This window comes from Pieris rapae, chromosome 15 (genome assembly GCF_905147795.1).
Source record: "Pieris rapae chromosome 15, ilPieRapa1.1, whole genome shotgun sequence".
Classification (NCBI taxonomy): domain Eukaryota; kingdom Metazoa; phylum Arthropoda; class Insecta; order Lepidoptera; family Pieridae; genus Pieris; species Pieris rapae.
In genome coordinates, this window is record NC_059523.1 from 6,605,905 (window position 1) to 6,632,275 (window position 26,371).

Genomic DNA, 26,371 nt, shown 5'->3' on the forward strand with positions numbered 1-26,371 from the left:
CCGATCCTTAAGCACGGGATACTACATAAATTCAATTGTAATTATATGTAGTGGAAGTAACTGGCTGAACTATCGTTGAGCTTTACGAGCCATGTGATTGAGTCTATTAGACAGAGACATCTATTGAAATGTAATTAAATTAAAGCTTGCATTCGAAATTTAAAATCGTAGTGCTCACTCATGCCTTTTATTACACTGTTTAAGTACTTTTTGTCTCTTCTATTTTTTTATTTAGGGTGCTTTCAGTAAGTATATATGTATGGAATAACTTAAGCAGGTAGGTATGTTACATTTGTAGGTATAGGAAGATTAGTAAGTAGTAGGACTGATTTAGGATGCTTTCTTGGAGGAAGGTTCTTCTACAGTGTCCTTTCGTATAAGGCTTCCTACCTCATTTTATCCCACGTTAAATCTTATGAATTTATGTCTTTCTCTTATTACTGTCGCTTTTTCATTTCAAATCATCAAAAGTTTAATACTACATTTAAAAAGTGTAATAAGTGTAATTTACATATCATTAATTATAAAATTTTGAACCTCTACCTTTTTTTTAAATTCTTAACTGAACTAAATTTTAAGATGAGAATGACAGATTTGTTTTTTTTTAATTTAAGAAGTTCGATTAAATAATTCAAAAAACACCAAGAGTTTACAAGATAAAATCTCAATTAGCGAATTGTATGCAAGCGGCGAACCAAGTAATTAACTTCTTAAGAGTTAAGACGCTAACGTCTGTCTGTTTTCCATCTTTTACATAAAAGATTTAAAGAAATACATCCAAATACACACATACAGTCCATATCACTCGACATATCGTCGATAAACAAAATACTGAGGAAATTATGATAATAATCTTTAATTTTTAATAACAACTTTTACTCTGTGTTTTTAATGAATGTAATCGATTTGAATTACGAAACATCGTCAATTAGATAAAGCAACAAACGTAGATACGTCAGCATTAACGTTCATATGAAGATCAGCAGACCAGTTGACCTGGCTTGAGCAACTCGCAAACCTGGTCGTGCGTTCAAATAATGGCTATTAGAATAGACTTATCTTTCTATACGCAACACTCGCTTGTACTGTGAAGGAAACCATCGTGAGAAAACCTGCAAGGCTTAGCACAGGCAGGTATTTGCCTAAAAAAATGTGAGCTGTCACGGGACGCCTGGCAGATGTGAAACATCGACATTATTTTGTAAAAGTAATATGCAGAAAAGAACAGATTGTGATAGAAACTAAATATGTCATAATGATAAAATAAAATATTACGATTTTTTTCCAGATAACGATGACTATTTGTTGAATAAACATTATTTTCTTTAAATATTTTTAATGTGAAATTTACTACTGCATTTAGACTGTATATCATATAGCGTGGCGATGCGTCGCCACGGCATGCGTCGCCACGCCAGAAATCGGTTTTACGTGCGGCTATAGATGTTTCACATCAAAAATCAAGAAACACAGAAATCTGACCTAGACATAGGACTGTTTTGTCATTTGTTTACAATCAAGGCCATAGCGGGTTACATATATACATTGAGACTGTCGATACGCAGGAATATCGTAGAGAAAATAGGAATAAATTATATAAATATACACGTTGAATTGTATTTTTTTTCATGACGGTTCAAAATAGATAAAATACCAATATCATTGTATGCATACCCCAAGATCCTTAAATACACTGTTATTGCCATCATTTATTAATTCTTTGAGTTTCTCCAAGAGTAAATTATTATATTGTATGCCACAAACATTTATAATTTTGATCAAAGTAACAAAGGAAATACAGTACTAAGAGCATTATTAAGCGACTGGTAAATATCTCACCCATTGTTGTATTTGGAATCTGCATAATTTAGCTTCATTAAAACAATGAAATGATTAATAGGAGGGATCAAAGTTTAGCAAAGGGCATATTTCCAGTATTACATAAATATGTTTTGTAGATAACTGTCGACGCAAGATCAAATACTATCAACAGTGTTTTGTGAAAACTGATAGAGACTAGACTAGTAGAACTTATTTAAATTTTTAGTAAATTGTTTTTTCTATATTAGCAAGTGTTTTGCTTAAAGGTTTCGTTGGAGTGAAATTTTTACTGGTTTTTCATAGAAATATATTTTTTCTATATTAGTTTACAGCGTATGTATGTAGAAACGTGCCCCATTTATTTATTTATTAAAAGTTTATCATACATGTACGGCATATCTTAAAAACTCTTCCATCTAAAATGTATAACAATTTAAGCAAACAAGTGCAACAATTTTTTTTAAAAATACAATTGGTATATACACATACAATAAAAAAATAAAATCCCAAAAACTTTTGGTTAAGAAAAAAAATTTTTTTAAGGTTATTAAGCTTTCAAAACCCAATATTCTGAATATGTTAAGATCGTATTAAAATACGATCTAGGGAATTAGTTTCTCACTTGATCCGTGTACGACTCTTAATTATGGGTACCTACATATTTTGGTTGCATTAAGGCGACGGCAATCTATGTGCGAAATATACTTGATGCCACGAGGAGGTCCAAGACCTTATCGGCAACATTCGTCAGGCACAGAAGGCTGATGACCGTAAAAAATGATTTTTTCAAAATAGAGACCAGGATTATATAAATGTTTTTCCTAGTTAATATTTTATTTTAATAGTTAGGGTACGTTACCTCCAGGTGAAGTTACTATATTTCGATATATGAAAGTAATATACGTTGATTGATATCTAATCGAAAATTCAGTGGCGCAGATAACAGTTTAGATTTATGACAATTTACGACTTGATAAAACGTGTTATTACGTATACTTAATCCTTTTATTACCTAAAATTTGGTATTTATCACGTGTGCATCATATGTCTCGTAACACCTTAATGGGGCATTGAGGCATGCATGTAGACCTTTACGAAATTATACTTTTTGTAATATTCCAGCTATTTGTTTAATGTTTGACATTTGAAGGAGTGTGACCCAGATTTTAAATTAGTCTTTTTTAAGTTTTGATTTTATTGACTTGTTCTGAGTGAAGTATATTTGTAAATATATATGCCATGAATTCACGATCTTAATTTATTACAAGTAAAATTACATTAGCTAAAATATTCTTCAAATTTTAATATCTTTATTCACCTTCATACCTCAACATTTGAGGTGATTGCGAGACGGAAGATTAGCACAGATTAGCTTTAAGAACTTAAGCCGATGTAGGTCAACCTAGGAGACTACGTCAAATCATAATCAAGTAATTTTCCGTAGTATGACAAATATACCATTGACTGGGGTTTCAACAAATTTAAAATGTTAAATCTTAAATAAGAAATCGTATTTAGAAGTAGTCTTATTTACTTATGCACGCCTGGTACTATCACCGTGACTTAGTTATAAGATGTTTATTTTATTTATTTATCAGACAAAAGACAAGTAAGTAGTATACTCAAAATATAGTACAAGAAAATATGACTACACAAATTTTACACACAGAACAAATTTCAAACTAGCAAGTCATACGTGAGAGGTATGACTTGCTAACACATACAATAAATCGGTGGTGCTGCAACCATTTTAGGTGGAATTACAATCGAATAGGCAAGTAGGTGATCAGCCTTTGGTGACACACATCCGACTTTTTGGGTCTAATAAAAGCCGACTTCTTTACTATCATTCACCGTCCGAGCGATAGTTAAATGCGCACATCATAGAACGTCCAGTGGTGCTCAGCCGGAGATCGAATCTACCACCTCAGGGATGACAGTCGCACGCTGAAGCCACTAGGTAAACACTGCTCTGCATGACATGTTACGGAGGTTATATCTAATGAAGATTTCAAGACATGTACATTCTACTTGTAAGCCGTTTTACACCAAACCACTTTAGTCTAGTCATCTTTTAACTAACACATCTCACTACTATTTATACAAACTCTCCTTCCTCCAATGGGTGGTTAATGGCTAGAATTAATTACTAAAAATTCAAACAAGACATGTTATTTTTGGAATCAATAAATCAATTTCGGTATCATAGTATCATTTCTCTATATTATTTTTTATAAAACAGTGGTCAAACGGACATCCGATTTTAAGTGATGTGCCCATGGACACTTGATGAAAAAGCTCTTTTCTTGAAGGACCCTGAAGTTGTATTGAAGTTGAATTTGTCCGGACTTCAGTGGGCAGCTGGTTCCACATGGTGATGGTGTGCGCCAAAAACTGCCTCGACTGAATTAGTAGGTACTGGGTTAGTTTACAATTGCAGATTGCATAATAAATGATATTATTGAAATATCATAGAAAATCTTGATGAACGGTATCAATTGAATGATTAATTATTAATTTTTCTTTCTTTTCTTTAATATTTTCTTAGTCGATGTAATACATTTCATATTTGCATCAAGTTACCAAATTTATTAATTACTATTTTGTAATATAAATCTCAGCACAAAGACATCATTTAAAACGACGATCTATCCTAATATTGTCTGATACGTAATTTAAAACTACTAAATAGGATATTAAAATAAGAAAGTGTTCAATGACACTACTTATAGTATCTATTAAGGAGAAGATACTCTGTTCTTGTGTGGCTACTATTTGTCATGCTATTTGTATATACTCGGTTAGGTATAGTATACACAACCTGGTGGTAAAAGAAAACCCGGTAGACCGAGGCTGCGTTGTTGGGTGGAGTTGTCAAGGACCTCGAGAACAATAGGGGTTCCCAATTGGACTAGATAGATCGCGATGGCGAAGTGTAATTGAGGAGGCTAAGGCCCACAAGGGGCTGTATAACCATTGATGATGATGATAAAGATGATGATTTGTGTATACTATTGTAATTGAGACTAACGTCCACTCACAGTTAGTCCCTAATTCAAATTGTTATTTTCAATCTCCTTTCCAGGCCTGTGGGATCAAGAAGTTGAATAGCCTTGACATTGACGTGTCAATTGTGCATTTATTGAAAATAAATCCAGAACTTTTTATAAATAAAAACTATAATAACTGTAATAATACCAAATCTATAACTACCATAAAGATTATTCAAGTTCACTATTGGTGAGATTCCTGAGAGACATTTTATAGTATAATTATTGACAGTTTTGTGTGACCGAACATAAACGGTCGCAAAATAATGCGGGTGGACGTTAAGAAATAAATATGACTTGTTAATTAATTATGCAATCATCCTAATCAAACCATCCCAGTCTAATGATAGCCTTCCTAATACCTATTGAGTGATACGTACAAATCTGCCTACAATAACATTAGTATTAATAGGACTTAAGAACATGGATAGTAATCAGCAGGTAATAGTGGATAATATGATTAATTAATTATGCAGGGAACAGAATATTTTGTGCATAATTACAATCGTGCTGAATTAATCAAATATTAACTGGATTTTAGCATTCATATTTATGGTAATTACATGAATTAGTTTTGTAAAAAAGTATATTTAAAATTTTTAGTAGTGTACAATTGTTTTATGAAATACAGTTTCTATAATCCAATTACGTGTTACGAACCGGTTTTTAGAAAAGAAACAATTTTTTTTTCTGTAGACGAATTTTTATTTTGATATTAAAACCTGGAAGGTTTAATTCTTTAGTGACCTCGTTCTTCAAGTTGTCGTTGCCATGCTAATTACATTGCCATAATTTAAATTTGGAAAATCATTATTTTATAATGCATGCACTACTACATTTAACTACATATGCACTCTGTAAATGAGCATTAAGTCAGTAATAATTCCTTGAAAATCTACTTCTAAATCTACTTCATGTTACCTAACTTTTAGTTAGAAGTATGTTTGTCGTTGGACCTTAGGGTTAATCAAATAATGATACAAACAATTGAATTTCGTAAAATTTTAATTGTATTTAACACATCTCTACAGAGTATAAAACAAAGTCGCTTTCTCTGTCCCTATGTCCCTTTGTATGCTTAAATCTTTGAAACTACGCAACGGATTTTGATGCAGTTTTTTTAATAGATAGAGTGATTCAAGAGGAAGGTTTATATATATAATAAAATCCATTAAATGTTGAGAAGTACTGTTATTTTTGGGGTTTCTAATGTGATGTCGTAAATAATTACATTTCCGCTTACATTGCAAACGCAGGCTGAACCCTACGAGTTTTATCAAAATAATGTACTAAGTATTGTACACATTGAAAAGGTCTACAGAAAAGTCCGTGATGGTATATGTCGCGTATATTATCGGAGCTTTCCAGGGACGGAAATAAAAATACGTAATAAAAACCTGCTTTTCATCAGCATTGCACCCTTGCGAAGCTGGGGCGGGTCACTAGCTTAGTATATTTTACACTTTTTTATTTTCGTGTGTAAGAGTTAAAAAAAGTTTTAGTTAGTAAAAGTTAAAATGATAAAAAACACAAGCATATCGTTCAATTGTTTTTAATGTCAGATTATCTATTCCTTAATATACTATTTTTATACTTATCAATAAGTAATACTAATTTTAATAAGGTAAGTAGGCTTTAACATATTACATTAATATAGCTACTTATTGATATTTAAAAAACCTCTATTGATTGCTTCACTAGCACATTATTTTTAGGTACTCATAGTTTCCTATTTCTAAACTTATCTATTTAACTGTATAATGTTCATAAATTATCATTACAATTGATCTTTACACAGCCACAAATAAATTAATTAATTACTACACTTCTATTCTCCTAGAAAAACATGTGGATGAACACAATTGTTGTAATAATTAGATTTTCATAACAACGGTAATTTACTTCCCCGTCGGCATTCGATTCTTGGGCGGCTTTCGTCTATTCGACTTTATTTACACAGATCACATTTTCACAACTCTACAAATATACGATATTAATAATTAAACTATTGGTTTGTTAGGAAAAAAGCGTGGAAAACTGTAAACAGTCGTAGCGTCAAGCCGTCGCTGTCGCATAAGGAAGTTTGGTACGCGGCCGCCATATTTGTCGCCCGTCCCACTCGCACCGCGCGCCTCCCCATTGGCGCAAACACGGCGGTGGGCGGTGCCTCCCGCTCCTAAATGTTGCCAGCTTTTTGAATAAATAATTTTAGTAATTTAAGTAATGAAGGCAATTATGGCGTTGTTTAGCTAAGTTTGCGCGGCAGCGAGTGGGAACTTTATATTTATACTCTCTTTATATACGGCGAGGCGGTTAATGCGCTCGATCTGTTTACGTTGCGATCCACTTATTTATTGCGGCTCGCTGCAGAGCGAGATTTAAACTGCAATCATTTGTTTGCTATAAGGAAAACATATTGCACGATTTAAATAAGCCCCGAAGTTCGGAGCACTCACCAATATTAATTTTCAAGCTTCTTCCAACTACGCACTTTATTGTTCACTTTATCTTTGAATATCACTGATAAATGATAAGGAAATAGTGAAATATTCGATCGTACACATTTCAATTTTGCAATATGAAAATGAAAATGGAACTCAAATTCTAATGTATGTCTACGGAAGTAAACAGTGACGTCACGAAGCGTCACAATGAACCGATAAAAAGTCGATTTTATCCGCATAAGTTCGGCCAGCTGACTGCGTCCCCCGCTCCCGTACGCACTGAAAAATCTACACGAGATTTCAGGGCGACAGAGATGGATATATGCGGGAAATGTACGCGTGTGAGGGGGATAAGTGTATTAGTGCGCGGCGGCGCGGTGGGCGGTCGCGAGCGGATGATGTATAGAGTGGTGGAGTTAGGTTCAAATTGCGTCGGGAAGTGGCCGAGATTAGAGTCAGTGCGGACGGTACCGCGCGTCGTAAGCCCACTTAAGACTGTTTTTAATACTAGTATTTTTTACGCGATCGCAAGGATTTAGCGGATTTCTGATTCGTTCGTGCGCTTTGATTTATAGCTATCGGTTTTGTGTTTACGTTAGTGGTTGACGGATTGTCGCGTGCTCATAATCCACCGGCTTCTAGCAGATTATGACGGATAACAAGAGATTTGGTGCTCAGTGATACAGGCTGAGGAGTTGACCTATTGAATTGTAACGTGTAAACAAACACATTATACTATTGGTAAGATTTTCATAGTTTAATATCCATCCTGTACGCAATTGGCTAGATGTTAACGAAGATCTGATAATTGTAGTCTAGTTTCCAGCCTGCATAGGTTATCATAGATTTATGGGTGGACAGTTAGGTTTAACAATGTGTTTAATTTAAACAGAGCACTCCAATTGGAATTGCCACATGTGCAGTGTTGTCATAGATAATTTATAACCATAGAGTCTAGATAATATCACCCAACTTTATATCTATTAGGTATTATATTATTTTTGTATAATTATTATGGCGGCTTGCTTCGGTTTGACAGTTTTAATAATGTATTTTCAAAACAGCATACAAGCAATGGTGAGAGATATAAATGAAGTAGTTTTAAAGTTTATTCCTAACAAAAATGTTAAAATATAAACCTCGTACCTAATAATATAAGAGAACCAACATAGCAGCTAATATAATTCTCAAATATGGATCGTTAATTATTAAATTTTAAATGTATTAAGTATAGTGTTCAATTGTTAGACATCATAATACCTATAGGATTTGAAAATTCTACTTACTATGTTACAATAAAAGAGATACATTTTTTGTATAATTCGTGTTAGGAAATTTTATATCTTGTATTTTTGACGTATGCTGTAAATATATAACTATTACAAGTCAGTGTTATATTTATATTATTATATAATTATATAAGTAAGACACTAAAATTCCAATATCGATAAAATATATAATTCCAATAATGTTTATCACAATCAAACGATAACGGACGGAAGCGTCGGCTAATGACTATACCTACCTGACATATAATATAAATATTATATTTAGTTTCAAATATTAAGGGTAAACTATAATGTATAAAGTTCCTTTTTTATAAAGACCATTGATCATTCCACTCCTTTATTTAAGGTTCCGTATGTCTCTTTATCACTGCTTAAAAGAAAGGGAGAAAGTATAAAACCCCAATACTTTTAGTCTTTAATATTCACAATCACACACAGATTACATAAAAATGTATCTATTACAAATAAATACTAGCGTAGTTATTTAATTATTTCAAATTCGCAGTGAATATATGTACCTATCACAAGTAATGTCCTTACATACTAAGCCAATAACTATTGAATTTCATAAGTCTGTTTTCGTTTTTGTTTAAGTTTCGAGTAAAAAACTGGCACGGCCGTACAAATATCTACTATGGTTCTCGAAACAGTTCAGGCCACTTTCTTATAAATCTGTAGAAAATAAAATTAGAAGCCTGAATTATAAATTATCAAGCCCATAAACACGGTATATTTTAAATGACATGACAGGACACTGCATCAATTTTTAACGTCTTGCGGCCAAAATTAATATGCAATCTCAATCCAATTTTAACTAAGTATCTTAGATGGACAATTCAATCTATTTCTAAAGAAAAACATGCCAATAGTCATCCCATGGATTGAGATACCAATCGTTCAGACGGTTTCAGAGATTGAAGATTGCCCTCTGTATTGCAACATTGTATCAATTGAATAAATGAAAAACATAGGTATATAAAAATTAGTACGAAATTTTCAATTCTAATAACGAGTTTATTTTTGGTACACATTCTAACCCAAAGAATATAAAAATCAGTAGCGCTACTTTTTTTTTAGGTCTGGGCTTCTATTTGTCAATTTAATATGCAAGTAGGTGATCAGCTTGTACCTGACATACCTACCGTCGACGTTTTCGGTCTAAGGCAGATCGCTTTCCTTACGATCTCTACCTTCACAGTCGCGTTCGAGCGAATGTTAAATGCGCATATAGAAAGAAAGTCCATTAATGCACAGTCACGGATCAAATCTACGACCTCAGAGATGAGAGTCACCAACACACATTCTACATTTTGATAGATACAACGATGATTCCTAATTTAACTACAGAGTTTTCTCCCGGTAGGTACACATTCTGACTTAACTGCAACGACTAATGCGTATCGTAAAAATATATATTATTTTAAACCAAAGATTTGCTTAGAAATATTATAATAACGTATTTTTATAGTATTAGTTCAATGCATAAAAATTCTCTAGAATAAAAACCAATTAACTTTGTAGTTGAAGTTATGCGCCGACGGAAAATTGATTTACAAAAAACAACATTACAAATAATAATTGATTATTAATTTTTTTAAGTACTAGTTTCTTGTTGTACTTGTACTTAGATGCAAATTTACTCCTTAGCTCTAGACTATGTACATAGTTAAATAATCTAAAATGGTACAAGATACATCATAAAACTAAATCATGCCATGCACTCTGTCTCTTTCTGTCGTATTGTATTAACGCTGTATTGAAAACAGACAGATGCTTGAGAACGTTGAATTTTTTATGAATAAAAAGGCTAGTTTGTTATAATAGCAATGTGAAAGAAAATAGTATTCAGTGATGATTAAAGAAAGTTATTTGGCTCTAATTTCAATAGCTTTCTTCACACTAACACTGCGATCAATCCTTTGTAGGTAATTTGCGTAGATTAAACAAGATTTTAACATTCAAATTATATGAGGTAAACATTGTGTTCATAATTCATATGCCAAAACGCAAGCATTGTTTGGCGAAGTGGGTGCAGCGTGCCACTCTCATGCAGAGGTCGCAAGTTCGATCCTCAGCTGCACCAATGGACTTTATTTCTAGCGAAGTAAGCAAAAATTAATATTCGCTCGAGCGGCGAAGAAAACATCGTAAGATCGCTAGCCTCAGACCAAGCCGATGGCGTGTATTAAACTCAGACGAAAAATTTAATGTAATTTAAAAATTAAAGATTTGTTCTATGTATTTTAAAGTAAATATATGCTTGATTATAAATCACTTACACGATTATTAGAATTCCGGTGCATAATTATATCAATTACATATATTATAAGTATCAGTATTTCCCATATGGATAAGAGTACCTACCTGTAGATGATTTACACGGAAAGGCAGTTTTTATTTACATATTATTTAGTAAATAGCGTTATATATTCTGTCGTCACGTGTGGTATACATATAAACATACTATTTGAATAATGATTACGTGTGTAAGAATACTTTTTCGGAGATAAATTTTAATTTGTTAGCTTTTCTTCATATCGCAGATATGATGATGTTCAGGGACTGTTGGCCTAGTGACTTCATCGTGAGACTCTCATGGACTGTCTGTCTATGTCCGTATTGGATAGAAAGTAAGGAATAAAATCAGTCCTGGTACCAGGGCTATGGGATCCGAGTGGAGCGGGGTCATAGTAACGGTGCCTACGAAACCTACTCGGATCCGTGTGAGCGTTCCGTTCATTTTTTAAACCATTGCCATCCCTAGGCTCTTGGATCCAAGTGGTCGGAATACAGCACATTGGGTGTTTTTTTATAGAAAAATAATAATAAACAGTCAAACATATTTACAAACATTAATTTTACAAAATCAAAATTCGCTAAAAGTTTTGGTTTCCGGCTATTACTTTGTATCCATTGTTTAAGCAATCAATAAACAATAAGCTTTAAACGTTTATCACTGTTACAAACCTAAAACAAAGCTGTCCTCGCAAAAATTAATCGCAAACCATTCAGCTCTTTAATAGTGACAATATAATTCTCACACTGAGTTGAAGCCACTTCTCACGAAGTTATCGCCTGCGTGTCAACATCGAAATCATAAAATCATGTTATCAATACAAGATATGAACAGATAGACACAAATATTTACCGATAAGTATCTCGACATATGTTTTACATTCATAGTTGGTTCAATTTCGTGTAATATAGATATGATTGAAGTGCATACACTAAATTAGACATTTTCTGCCATAGAATTTCGCCGAGTTGTTACTAATACATTCTTGGCTTTCTGGAGTCAAATTTATCTCTGAATGTTACTTTTGAATCAATGAAAACGAAAATAAATGTTGTCAATATATATAGTACAAATATATAAACAATTTCTATCAAATCCTGTCATTAAAGGATCTGTAACCCATAGGTCGAAAAATCCTGATTATTATAGTTTTCTTTATATACTAAAATAGTTGTTTTCTTCTAATACATTATAATATTAGGTACATATTTTTTTTTAAATCGGTGGCGCTACAACCTCTTTTAGATCTTGGCCTCAGATTTCTGAATCTGTTCCATGATCATTTTAAATCTAATAGGCAAGTAGGTGATCAGGCTCCAGTGCCTGACACACGCCGTCGACCTTTTGGGTCTAAGACATGTCGGTTCCCTCACGATGTTTTCCTTCACCGTTTGAGTAAATGTTAAATGCACACATAAAAAGAAACTCCATTGGAGCACAGCCCGGGATCGAACCTTCAACCTCAGGTATGAGAATCGCACGCTGAAGCCACTAGGCCAACACTGCTCACATATTGTTTAAGATGTGCAAAATAATAATAAAATTTGACGTGGTAATTTACATGAAAAGTAAATTTAATTTCAGCTTTATTTTGTCCTAACTGGATTTAATATTTGTAGATCGTATTTTGTTTCTTATGCTGCTGTTGGCTTAGTAGCATGCGTTTCTCATTCTTCAGGTCGTAGGTTCAAATCCTGGCTGTGAATAAATGAATTTTCTATCTACTTGCGCACATATCATTCGAAGATTCTCACGTCCTTTCAAATTTAAATTTTAACACTTAAAAATGGGAAGGCCATTGCCCGTGGGCACACAGAATCAGTTATCGTAGATCAACAAAAACAATAGCTATAATGTATATAAGTATATTGATTCTAATATAAGGCTATAAATAAATAAATAAAAATCTACTTGCGCACTTAGTTTATTTAATCAGTGTGTCAGGCACAGAAGACTGCGGTGATCTTCCTTCTGTGCCTGACCAACTTACCTATGACTCACAAATCTGAGGCCTAGACCTAAGAAGTTGTCTGACCACTGTTTTTTTTGTTTTGTTGCTCATTATTATAATTGAAACCATAACTAACTGAAAGATATTTCGTTATTGTATAAAATCTGGCAATGTTTACTGACCGAACGCTTTATCCGTAACTGTAAAACGATAGGAAGAGAATTGAAATAAAAGGATTTCGTAACGTATTCGCGCCATTTAGACTTCGTTTTAATAGAGGTACCCACTTTCGCCAACTTAAATCTTTCGGCTTAAAAAAGGCTTTATATCGGTTTAAAGGGATATCAACGGCTTCGACTCGATTGGGTTTAACTTCCAAATTACTCGCTAAGAATAATGCATTATAAGATTACTTATTGATTTTTATATGACGGCTTTTAGAGTTTTAAATAAGATTGGTTTTGTTGTTAAAAAATAGGCTATATTTATTTCTAAAATATTATATTTAGCATTTTTGCGGGTAACTTAATTCTTAAGAGCAGTAATGGCCTAGTGGCTTCAGCGTGCGACTCTCAACCCTGAGGTCATAGGTTCGAGCCCCGGCTGTGCTAAAGAACTTACATTCTATTTACGCATTCAACATTCACTTGAACGGTGAAGTTCGTGAAGGGCTTGCCTTATACCAATAAGGCAAGCCGGTGTCCTCATCGGTGTGGCACAGGAGGCTGATTACTGAGGTCCAGACCTGAAAAAAGGGTTGTTGTGCCACTGATTTTTTTATAAAAACAAAGCATTTATTTCCATTTCCTTAAGTTCATTTCAAATGTTGTTAATTGAGTTGTATTTACTTATAGCATGTAAGTAGTGGTATGTTAGTCGTCTGTGGTATGGATCTTGGGTAAATACATCCTTTTACCCTGTCTAGATGTCCCTACCTTTACCTAGGCCAATAGCCTTATTATTTATATCTTAATACATAATAAACTTTTTTGCATATACTCTATTGTTGTACGCGATGCGTAAATTAATGTAAATTAATTAAAAATTAAAAGCCCCAATAGATGATCATTAGTTTATGATCACTCCATGTATTTATATATCTGTATTCACACAGTTTATACACATTGTATACGTGCCAATGATGAATAAATAAATAAGAATTCTGCGTTTACTGCACTAGGCGTTATGGCTAAAGTTCTGATATGTAACTACTAAACGAATACATCAACCAAATCCGTGTGTCTTTTCTCGATCTCCCTTTCTCACTCTCTTTTGATCGGTCTCAATCGCTGCACCCTTCTCATTATTCGTCCAAAACGCTAAACTTCTTCGTGACATTTCATCTGTAAAAAAATTTAGGTGTTTAGGCATGGGTAATCCCTGATGCACCTAAATTCCACCTAAGTTCCACGCATTTAAAGCACCTCCCTGACCCGAAAACCGTTCATACACCTTAATCAATTCGCCAACAAATGCGCCAAATGAAAAGATAAATTGTGGATTTTTCCACATTTCCCCAGCTTTATAGGCAGACTGACAACGCTGTTTGAAATATGAAAGTTGGGTCATATATTTCCATCAACCGTTTATAGCGTTATATTTTACAATGTTTACTCCTTAAATCACGTTGATAATAGGTTGATATAGAGCCTTATTAGAAAGTTTGATAACGTTATTGGAATTTACGGAGATTGTAACGTCTGAATCTTCCATGAAAGAAAATATTTTATTATTAATGATTGCTATACATAAACTTAGAGTTCATAAAACACCACAAGACTACTAAAGGCTTAACCTTGGTGCCGGGCCGCACCACAGATAAAATTTAAATTGCTTATAAGCTTAAACAAGAAATAAATTTTATATAAAAAAACTATACGAAAAAATCATATCTTAATTTTATCCATAATACATGTATTTTTTTTCAAACCATAGTTTAAAACCTTTTAGAGATACATCTAGAGGTCCAACGGTAATTACAGCCGTCTTTTCTAATAAGATGGTTCAACTCCTACTTTTTCTAAAAAAGTATAGGTTAAGTTAAGCCATTGTTTATTCGTTGTTTTTTTAATAGATCAAGGGTAGAAAATCAAATACTCCATCAATTTATCGATTCCCTAAATTCAGTTCTTTTAGTTCAGTTATTTTACACAATCTGTATCATTTCTAAAGTTAAACAAAGAATGTTCGTGCGCTCATGAAATCCTACTTCAAGCGGATTTTCGATGTCAAATCGTAAACAACAAAACGAATTAAATTATCTATTGTTATAGATTCTATTTTTTGATACAATAATAATAACTTCTGACTCATAAGAATAAGTATATTTATTTCATTAAAATATTTAAAATGTAATTACATAAATATTTGTTTATTTTATTTATTAATTAACACTTCGTTAATTAATACAATATAAAAATTTAACATAGTTAAATGAAAAGGATAGCAACTGGCGGCCTTTACGCTTTCGGCGTAACTTCCAGGCAACCACTAAGTAAACAAGTAACTAAATACTAACAATACTAAGAAATATTAGCCTTTTTTGACAATATTTATAACCGAATAAACTGTTTCCAGGCGGAGAATGCCCAGCGCATAATTCCGTGAACTGTCAGTCGCTCGCGCGGCCTTTTCGACCCCGTCACCAGAAGGCATCATCATTCATCTCCGCGTGTACAAAGAGGCCCTGGCGGCCGGAATGGAGCCGCTAAGCGAGAATGGGCTTTGTCTCAGCGAGCTGGAGCTCCATGGTGGAGGCCACTTACACGAATCAGTGGCGGCATCTGTGGGGTCCGCCATTTCCAGCTTGATGGCGCCCTTGCATCACGAACCGCAGCATACCCCATTACACCATGCCCCGCCATTGCATCATGAGCCGTTGGAGAAGCTAAAACGTGAGTACGAAACATTTATTAGATTAATGTTTTGGTAGTGCTGGTAACCTGAGACTTAATTGATCCATGTTTCGTTTTAATTTCATATCTAATTAATAATTCTTGTAAATTACGAGATTGAGATGTTTAAGTTAAGGGTAAACTAAATATACTTTGGATATTAATAGAATATTTTTTTTAATTACAATTTGAAATGTCATATTAATTTCTTATTTTTGTACCACGAAATTAGGACAAATAAAAACTATAATACGTGGACACGACAAGTTAAAATAAACCCACTATACAAAAACTTATTAACAAACACAACAATAAAAAGCAAGTAATATACACAAACCAAATTACAAAATACACACACAGGGACTAAACTTTTTAAATTTGGCTTAACTTTGCTCCATACCTTTTTTAATGATTATTATTGTATATGTAAATAAAGAATATTGTAAGTACTATACGTATAAATGAGGAAAAAAAATAAAAAAAATTAGATTAGTTTAATTATCTTTGTACAGTGTCTTAGCTGTCAGAGAATGACAGGCCAGATATATCATAATAAGTGGTGAGTTTCTACCAACGCTATTTCGACGATTCAGGAACCCTTTAAACACTTGTCTAAAAGAAGTTGTCTGAAATGGCACGTGTATATCGATCATGGAATAAAAATTGGACGGGCGTCATAGGCAATGAGCCGTGACTAGATGTGGGTGCAATTTGACATCACTTTGTATACAAAATTAGGGATTATTCACCTCCCTCCTTTCACCATTGAAGAGAGATGACATGCAATTATATCTTTTATCGTTCTATTTGTGATAAGATACACGTGCAGTTATCAAGTATCCTTATGCTAGTTTAATCTTAAAAGAGGCCGATATATGTAGGTTTCTAACATTGATTGTTTTATCTAGATTATCAAGTACCTAATTCGATACTTTAATATAATATGTATTAGTGGGAACATAGTTTTAATGTATTTAAAAGAATCAAGCTTCTGCACATCCACGTTTACCTACATTGAATATATCGTAGCCCATATTTACTTACATAGCTGCCAATCAATAATTATAATATACTTTCAACTACTAACAGATTTAATTGCGACCCAAAAAAAAATCAATTCATACATTCGTTTATCAATCCTCTATAACAAAGATATTCAGTTCTGAAAAAAACGGTTACAGCGTATTCAGAGTATTGGTGACTGCTGGTGAAGCATATTTCGTGAACTCCACCAACTCAGGCCTCCGGGATTTGAAATGCCTTTCATTCTATCCAAAAATAAAGAAAACAGTCAGTCTGTTCTACTCCAAAATATTTATTGCAAAATATTATGTACATTTATAGCTTGCCTTATCCAAAAACAAAAGATCAATCCAGTAAACGTGCTGAATTTGCGGATATAAAGTTTAAATCCACCTGATTATGTATGGAGAACGTATAATAATAGCAACGATACAAGGGACACTAATCGGATAGTTTTTACAAACACATCAGTATCGGATTACGCGCCCCTTGCATCTTTAGTTGTACAATTAGTCGTCGCTTGAGGGTTGAATAACGCACTGAATGGTGCTCTACCTTTTTTAAATAGCACTGAATAATGCTCTATTTGTTTTTAGATATAATTTATCTTGCCGAAAAGTATAACTGTCATTTACACATTTTGACTGTTTTTAATTAATGAAAGCATTTCATATTAAAATAAATAATTATATAGTTACGACATCAAAATACTCTAAAAATATTAATTAATTATAGTTCTTATCTTATTATTGATGTGTCTTGGTTTCCAATATTAATTTATTTATATAAGTCTAATGACGATCACAATAGGCTTTTATTCTAAAAGCTTCGGGGTTGTTGCGAATCCAAATTATTGAGTACTTGAATCGGTCCACGGATGGCGAAGCTATGCTTAACACATTAATAAATTACTCGAGGTATTAATAATCTCCTCTTTCGGATTTTTTCAATTAATTTGAGTTTTTTAGGTGAAAATCTATATATATAAAAGAAAGTCGTGTTAGTTACACCACTTATAACTCAAGAACGGAAGAACAGATTTGGGTGAAAATTGGAATGGAGGTAGCTTAGAGCCAGGAGACGGACATAGGATACTTTTTATCCCGTTCGACAGCGTTCCCGAAGGACTTGACATGAAACGTCAGTCACTATAAAACGTGGTATAACAAAAAAGAATAATAAAACGCAAATGATAGCTATGTAATTGACGTATAATGACAGCTATGTAATGACGTATATATGACAATTTGATATTTGTAAGAAATCAATATTCAAAATATTTCTATTAAATAAATAATTAAATGTAATGATAGTGCCATTGCCCATTCGTATAAACAGTGAAGAGAACTATAAAACTCGATATGGTCGTATGTATACAGTTCGTCCAAAGAATGATGAATGTTTCTATTTGTTGTTGTTGTCGAAAGACGCATTTAATCGAGTATTGGAACGGGAACGTGAATATGATCACCAGGAATTAGATTTAGTAGTTCAAACGAATGTAACCCTGTTGAATTACCAACAAAAGGAAGTTTATGATACTTTAATGAAGGCAAACGATGATGAAAATGGTGGTTTATATTTCCTAGATGCCCTTGGTGGAACTGGCAAGACATTCCTCATGTCATTAGTTTTAGCAACTGTTCGGGCGAGATCCAACATAGCGGTTGCAGTTGCTTCTTCTGAAATAGCAGCCACGTTGTTAGAAGGATGCCGTACGGCTCATTCAGAATTAAAATTACCGTTAAATCTTCAAACTATTGAAGAACCAACGTGTAATATTGCAAAACACTCAGCAATGGCCAAAGTTTTAGCGGCATCGAAAATCATCATCTGGGATGAATGCACAATGGCGCATAAACGTGCATTAGAAGCACTTAACAAAACATTAACAGATTTACGCAATGACTCGAGATGTTTTGGAGGAGCAATGATTTTACTGTCTGGCGATTTCTGCTAAATACTGCCAGTAATTCCAAGATCTACGACTGCCGACGAAATAAACGCTTGCCTCAAATCGTCAAATCTATGGCGCTATGTGAAGAAACTGCAGCTGACAACAAACATGAGAGTTACATTGCTTAATGATACATCTGCTGAAGATTTCTCGGAGCAATTGCTGACTATCGGTAATGGTGAGGAAGTTCTTATTCCGAGGATCCCGATGATCCCAACCGATATGCCGTTTGAATTTAAAAGACTTCAATTTCCGATACGTCTTGCATTTGCCATGACCATCAACAAATCACAAGGCCAATCCTTAAAAGTTTGTGGTTTAAATCTAGAACATTCATGTTTTTCCCATGGTCAATTATACGTGGCATGTTCACGGGTCGGAAGACCATCTGCGTTGTTTGTTAAGTGAAGAGTAACCTATGTACTAAAATACAGAAATAATAATGAATGATTAATGTAGGTATTTAATTTTTTTGTATTTTGTTCCAATAAAAAAAAACTGCTTATTTATTGCCATTAAGGCGGAACAAAGTTCGCCGGGTCAGCTTGTATTGTATAAATAAACAAATTTTTCGATTGTCAAAAAACTGCAAAAGCAACATCGATTAACGATCCATCACTGACGCAAAAAGTCAATTTCAATAAATTATCTGTCGCAGCATCTCTTTCACACCCATGCGTCCCATCTCTTACAAAAATTACCCCCGAAGTCGACGAAGCATTATATTGCGATGATTAGGCTCGCACTTGCTCCGCCATTGAATTTAAATGGGGGATTAAAAATCCACTGCGTTTTATTTATTAAAAGCTATTGTATACGAGTTCATTAGTCAATTGCTGTCATCATTGATCACTGTTTTGTTAAAGATATTTTTATAGTTTGATTTATCTAACGAATATCTAAAGGGCAATGGGATATCACGTAAATACTCCGTTCTACATTTATTTGTTAGCCTTTTTCAGAGAAAATTCAGACTTAAGACGAATCAGCGAAGTTTTCTAGTAGTATGTCATATGGTAAAGGAAAAAATTGTCTTGAAACTGTCTTAGACCTGTGAGTCGACTATATAAGAAATTAGACGCAACGTAAAACCGTCAAAGGAAGCGGCAGAAATAGCTTTAGCACAAGTTGCCTGCAAGAGATCACTTTAATCCGTCCGTTAGTCTGGCATTAGATTTATAACAGTAATTATGTATTTTCATTTCGTGTAAGGAAGAGGAGTAAATAAATAACAAACATATTGAGGACGAAGGACATTGTGTTGAAGTTCCATTTAAGATGTATTACTTAAGTTATCGTGCCATCATTACAGGTGAGTACGATACTCAAACATGAGTTTCCGACCCAGAGAGACTGATTTAGTTTTTATAAGAAGACAAATTTGGTACAATTATTAAGCTGCCTCTTTTAAATATCTATAACTGTATAGAGAATCAATAGCCAGTAAACGAGCAGTAATGTATTTTTATAAGTTTAAATATGAGATGTGATATGCTTAACGTAAAAAAAGTCAGACAGATTGAAAAACTGGGTCATAAGAGACAAGACAAAAGTTATAGACATTACCTCCAAAATAAGAAGACTTAAATAGCGATGGGCTGGACACATGATAAGAGGTAAAGACAAATGGAGTAAGATTGTCCCACGATGGTACCCTAGGGAAGGCAAAAGGTGTAGAGGAAGACCACAAAAAGTGAGAAGACGACATCAGACGAGTGGCAGGAGTGATGTGCAACAAAGTTGCCTAAGAAAGGTATGAATGCAAAAGGTTGGAGGAGGCCTTTGCCGACTGTCAAACAGATCTGCAAAAAACCAGCAAGATACAAAAATTTGAATAGTTCATTTTTCTTAACCTTCAAATACTTAGTTTAATGTAATCTATGTTTATATCTGTACCTAAAAAACTAATATGAATAAAAGGTATTATTATTATGCGATGCAATATGAAAGTGAAGGTAAAAAGGTCGATATTATTAAATAATATACCGATCACGCGAAATCTGGGTATATCCGTCGAAGATTGTTCTCACATCCAGATTTTTATAAAATACGCGAATAACACGTTTCGTGGCTTTAATTTTAAATTGAGCTGGTTTTACGGATTCTTGCTAAAGCCTTCGTTGATTTTGTCTCCGTAGGTGTGATTTTTTCTCGTTGCCGATAACCCCATTATTATGAGGTCGGAAAAAAATCATGAAACAAATTATGGGGGCTTCAAAAGATCATAGGATTTTCGTTCATTCATTTTACTTATAAATTTGGTTGTTTTAAATTACTTAATTTTAACAATAGAATTATTCTTGAACACTTATTGCATTGAAAAAAGTTCGTCTTACAACAATGATCCCGCCGCGGTCGTAGTTTTTTTAGAAGCTTTATTTGTCCCCTCTTAAAATGATCTCTTTTCTTGAACATTTAACTACTTTGAACCTGTATTCAAATGTAAGTACCTAGTATATTCATGAACATCTTATTATATCGTTTTTGTATTACAGAACTGTTACTGAATTGAATTACTATACAAGATTTGTTACTATACTAGCGGATCCGACAGACGTTGTCCTGTCTACACGTCTTTAATTTCAAAATTTCAATTTTTAATAAGCCATTTTGATGAAAATTATTATTCAAATGTTATGACAATATCTAACGATCCAGCACATGGTCACACACGATATAACACAATGATAACAAAACTTTTTTTAAATTTCGGGACAGACTAAAATTAAAATTCGAATATTATTTAAAATTTGACACTGCGATGGTAGCGCCGTCTGTCGGATCCAATGTAAAACATTCCAAAATCAACAACAACTAATAAATTGAAAATTAATTAAAAAAACATTGTCCAGCGGACAAAATTGTGAATCTAAATCATTCCCAGATCCCCTTGAACACACACAAAAAATTTTGTCTAATAAGTCGTTTAGGAGGAGTTCAGTCACATACACACGCACACAAGAAATATATATATTAAGATTATATTTAAAGAAAACACCTTCTCAACGGATTGAAACTATGTATTATTGTAAACTTATAATTATTTTACATAATTTTAAATTTTTCCGATGTTTCGCGTGCTTTACAGCATGCGTGGTCACGGTGACTGAAGACAAAGGCGTGTTAAATGTCAAAAAGTATCACGGCTGAATGAAAAGTTTTATTATCTGTATTATCTGTTTATTACTATATATGATCAACTATTCTAAACTGAGTGCGACCTAAAGTACTTTGAGTGTTACACTATGTGAAACCAGCTACCCAACGAAGTATGTATTACCAAATCAACAGACTTGGTTAACACGTGTTTGTATCAGGTGTAATAATTGATCACTTGATTTTATTTTTTCTAAATGTCAAATGTATTGATTAACATTCATTTACAAAGCTCCGCGAATTGAAACATACAAGCTTTATTTGTTGAGCTTATCAAGTCTCGTGCTTAAACTCATTCCGGAGGCTGAGTGAGACCGTAATCCGGTACAAATATTTGTGTTCATAGTTCGTGTCGAGATTATCAACTTATCTTGGACGCCTAAATCTGACCTGTGTGATAGGGAATTTTAGGGTGTGATGTATGCAAATACACTTTGTATGCACGTGTTTTAGTAGATCTATAAATCATATTGAGGAATTTTTGGGATGTAAGGTTAAGGTTTATGTGATAGAAGCACGAAATATTATTATTAATTTTTTATTATATAATTCTCATTTAATACAAATCAAATTCACTGAAAGCTAGTGTTTGTGTTACGCTGTTAGGAGATCAGTGCTTTTGTTATGAGGATTCAGAATTATAATTCAAATATATTCATATATATTCATATATATTACAATTCATATTCAATAAATTTAAATTATTAATAATAAAATAATAATAATAAAATAAAAAGCCTTTAGTGCTGTTTGTTAATATGCCTTAATATAATACATACAATGAAAATAATTTCTAGTAGCAGACTTATATAAACTACGATCTAATAAGTTATTTTATTTGTTTAATATCACTTACTTTCTTTATATTATATTTATGTCTTAATAATATTTTACTTTTGATGATCTATGTCTAAATTCGTTAAATGGCGGTAATAGCGTACATACTTAATAATATGATTAAAAAAAGACTGACTTAGATACTAGTAGATAAACATACAGTTATCAGCGATATCTTAGTTCTCCGTAGCCATACATACAATTAATATTTGTCAAAGTTCAAAGCTTCACCTATTGCCCTAAACTCAGATTTATTACAACAAAAACTTAGTGAAAAAACGCCGCCATACAGTCTGCTGTCTCTGATCCGCCGTTACTATAAAATATTTTTTGTAACAAAAAATTGCGAACCCCGGTGTCATTTGATTGTAACATCGTTGCCGCTCTGCGTTTTTTTCTTTCTAATAAATTTGTTACTGGCCTGTTCCAAATTAAAAAAAGAAAATGTCTCGTGGTATGTGTTGCTTTTTTCTGTGTTATAGAAAAATATCACAACGATACGACATTACTACCCGTTTATGTCCCTACTATTGTATAATTGTAGTAATGAAAAATACGATATTTATACGCCATTTATAAACTACTGGAGTTGTAGTCTTAAAATAAAACGAAAGAATAGGAAGAAAGAAAGGATTTCTAGATGACTGTATTATATTTAGAAGATTAGAATTGCGGAATGGAGTAAGCACGCAGGGTAGGTACTCCAAGTTTTGCAAACATTCGCGAAAACTTACTTCTTTACAAAAAAACCTTTACATCAACGTCAATATTTTCAAAATCCTATCGAGGGCGTGACGCAGTTTCTGTACGACAGATGTCTGCATCCGCCCCGCCAAATCCAAAAAACATTCAAGTAGGCGTGGTAGCAATAAATTTTGTCAAAATACTCGACAATTCCCATAGCCGCTCTATTAGAATAACAGAACAAATCGGTTTTAATTTGTTAACAGCCGTTCAGAAATGGATGTCACATGTCGGAGTGTGAGGTATGCTAACTAATAAATCGCTTCTCTTCGCCTTCTAATTGCCGATGACAAAGTTTAATAGCTTGAGCACATGTTTATTGGTGTTCAGTGGCCGTATAGTTACTTTTATGAAAAAGCCGTATTATTGGTTTATTAAGTATAAAGTATTATAATCTTCAAACTAATAAGTATCTATATGTATAAGAACTTTTACTACGATTTTGAATAAAACATAGTCCGCCTTCGGTTCAGCGCAGTACTAAAACAAGTTTGACAAAGTTCTAAGCACTTGCCTCGTAAAATAGTTACTTATGAAAAAAATATTAAAAGCTCTCTTAAACGCTGTGTACATGTTAAATACTTTGTCAGACTCATATAACGTTATGAACGCGCTTAAGCCTAGGATTTCTCTGAGATAAATAATGGAACATTGTTTACATATATCTAAAGAAAAAAGAGTTTCTTTGGATAACTCAGTCCAGTGTTTATATTCCTTCCAAAAATGTCTGCATATTTTTTTAGTTCGATTAAAGTGAATAATGTAAATTTTACAATTTGGATCACAGTTTCTATAGACGGAAATGTTAGTTGCTAATTGAGCTTCTGTGTAAAATTGGTGACAGTGCACAGCATGGTATCGGCTGATGAATCGCTAAATAAGTAAACGGGATAAATCAGAAACACAATATTTACGGTGAAAGTGATTGATAGTGTCAGACAGATGGGTTAACCCTTTCACTGCTAACGGGACATCTGGTATACAATTATGGTCACTGAGTGTACATGAATATCTTACTAAAACAATATGTCAAAGAATTAGTTTATTGTAATGTAATTTAATATTCTTTAACAAAATTCTCAAACCCAGCTTAGTTTTAAAGTCAAACAGACCACAATTCTTTCGAGAAAAAATTGTTTAGCTAAATTTTATTTGAGCCTTAATCAATTCACTAAAGGAAGCGTAGCTTAGTACCTACAAATTAACAAATTAGTTAAATACATGTTTTGACATATGGATTTCAAAATTAAACGCGTAATTTCGAGTATGGAGTCCAGATAAGTTACTTTAGATAGTACCCACTGGTACCCCAGAACCGGTGGTTTTCTCGATCAACGAATAACTATCGCAATACAGAGAGAAAAGGCAGCTAGCGTTATAGATACACCACAGGGACCAAACTTTTTTGATTTTAATTATTTTTAGTATTACTATGTAGTTTAAGAAAATTATAAATACTGTATATTTTTGTTGAAAATAATACCGTAATGTATTATTAAAACAAAACATTGCGTAACTGTATAGACGAAAAGAGAACTTTCTCTGATGTTTACGATAATGCATTTCAAAAATAATACGACTCCTATCTCTTGTTTATATTATTTTTATTCTCGCTATAAAAGGGCAGGGTAACGGTTGCTAAAGGCGCTGCCTGTATACGTCGATGGGATAATAAATCTTTTTATTTTATGACAAATTGTTGTCTGAATGTGCCCAGTCACCCTCGCGGTAACAAAAGATCTAGAACAAATAGTAACATAATGGGCTATCATGGTCAAATACAATACAATGTGTAACATACAGAAACATAAACAAACTCATTGTTGGTTTTGGGGCAATTAATGTATCTTCTACAATTTATGGCTCAGCCGTGTGGGAATGGGAATTATTAATTATTGAAAAGAAATCTGTTAATATACGTATTTAGGTATTTTTAAACAAACGGTAGAGCTGTTTAGTTGAACTTCCAACTATGGACACTCTCTGCGTGAGCTTCATTTTATTAAATAGTATGGAAAGATAAACTTGTGGATAACAGTTAATAATTGCCCTGTTCTGTCCTGTTGTTATTACAATTACATATATATGTATATTCTGGGGAGGTCAAAGTCAAAGTAATATTCTTTCTTTATTAAATTCCTCATGAAATAAGCATTATATATTTAGAAAAATACCGGCTAAGCGACTGAACACACATTGCATTTCGCGCGTGTTCTAAAAGTGCCCGGTAATATTAGTGTTATGACTTTACAATATTCTGTGGATTACTCTCCCTTCTATATTTTCTAGATTCGGATTTAAATTAAAGTCGCAAAATACTAATAAACATTAATGTGTTTTCACCCTTAGTCATTTGGTAATCGCCATAAAATCTGTATCACTAATATATTTATGATATTATAGCACCCACTAATATTTATGCAAATTGAAAATATACAGAATGGCATCGTTTACAAACCCCAACCCTAGTGAAGGGCAAAACGACATATGCGATGTGGAATATTTCATTTTACGTTTAAAAATTTTCTAAACCAGCAAAAAGACATTAAATATAACAGATAACGTATTTTTTACAGTTAAATAATTTTTAGAATCATCTGCGCAATTAACGTTTCTCATTTAGAATATAATTTTAAATTTCGAACATAGATGTGTATTCGAAAAATTATACTGCTTTGAATAATGGTTACATGATGCGTGATCTCACTTTCATAGAAATTGGCACGTCACCTTATTTTTGTTGCTTAACGTTTAAACTTAAATTTATTTTGCCTTCTTTAAGCCATAAAAATCACAACCCTTTTATTAAAGCCAGTTTCTTCATTTGTAATAGTTATCCGACCGCACCCTATTCTACTTGTCATCGTTGATCTGCTAGCATATAGAAAAAGTAATTTGTGCCCATATGG

At 33.1% G+C, this 26,371-nt stretch overlaps 1 protein-coding gene across 1 annotated transcript in view; it reads left to right on the forward strand.

Annotated features, from left to right (window-relative positions):
* The first annotated feature begins 7,724 nt into the window (after nucleotides 1-7,724).
* LOC110996743 (pituitary homeobox homolog Ptx1) overlaps nucleotides 7,725-26,371 on the forward strand; it is a 48,606-nt gene continuing 29,959 nt past the window's right edge. The window contains exons 1-2 of the mRNA XM_022264567.2: nucleotides 7,725-8,056; nucleotides 15,429-15,745. Coding sequence (XP_022120259.1) covers nucleotides 15,550-15,745 — 196 coding nt within the window. The 5' untranslated portion in view covers nucleotides 7,725-8,056; nucleotides 15,429-15,549. The remainder of the gene's footprint in view (nucleotides 8,057-15,428; nucleotides 15,746-26,371) is intronic.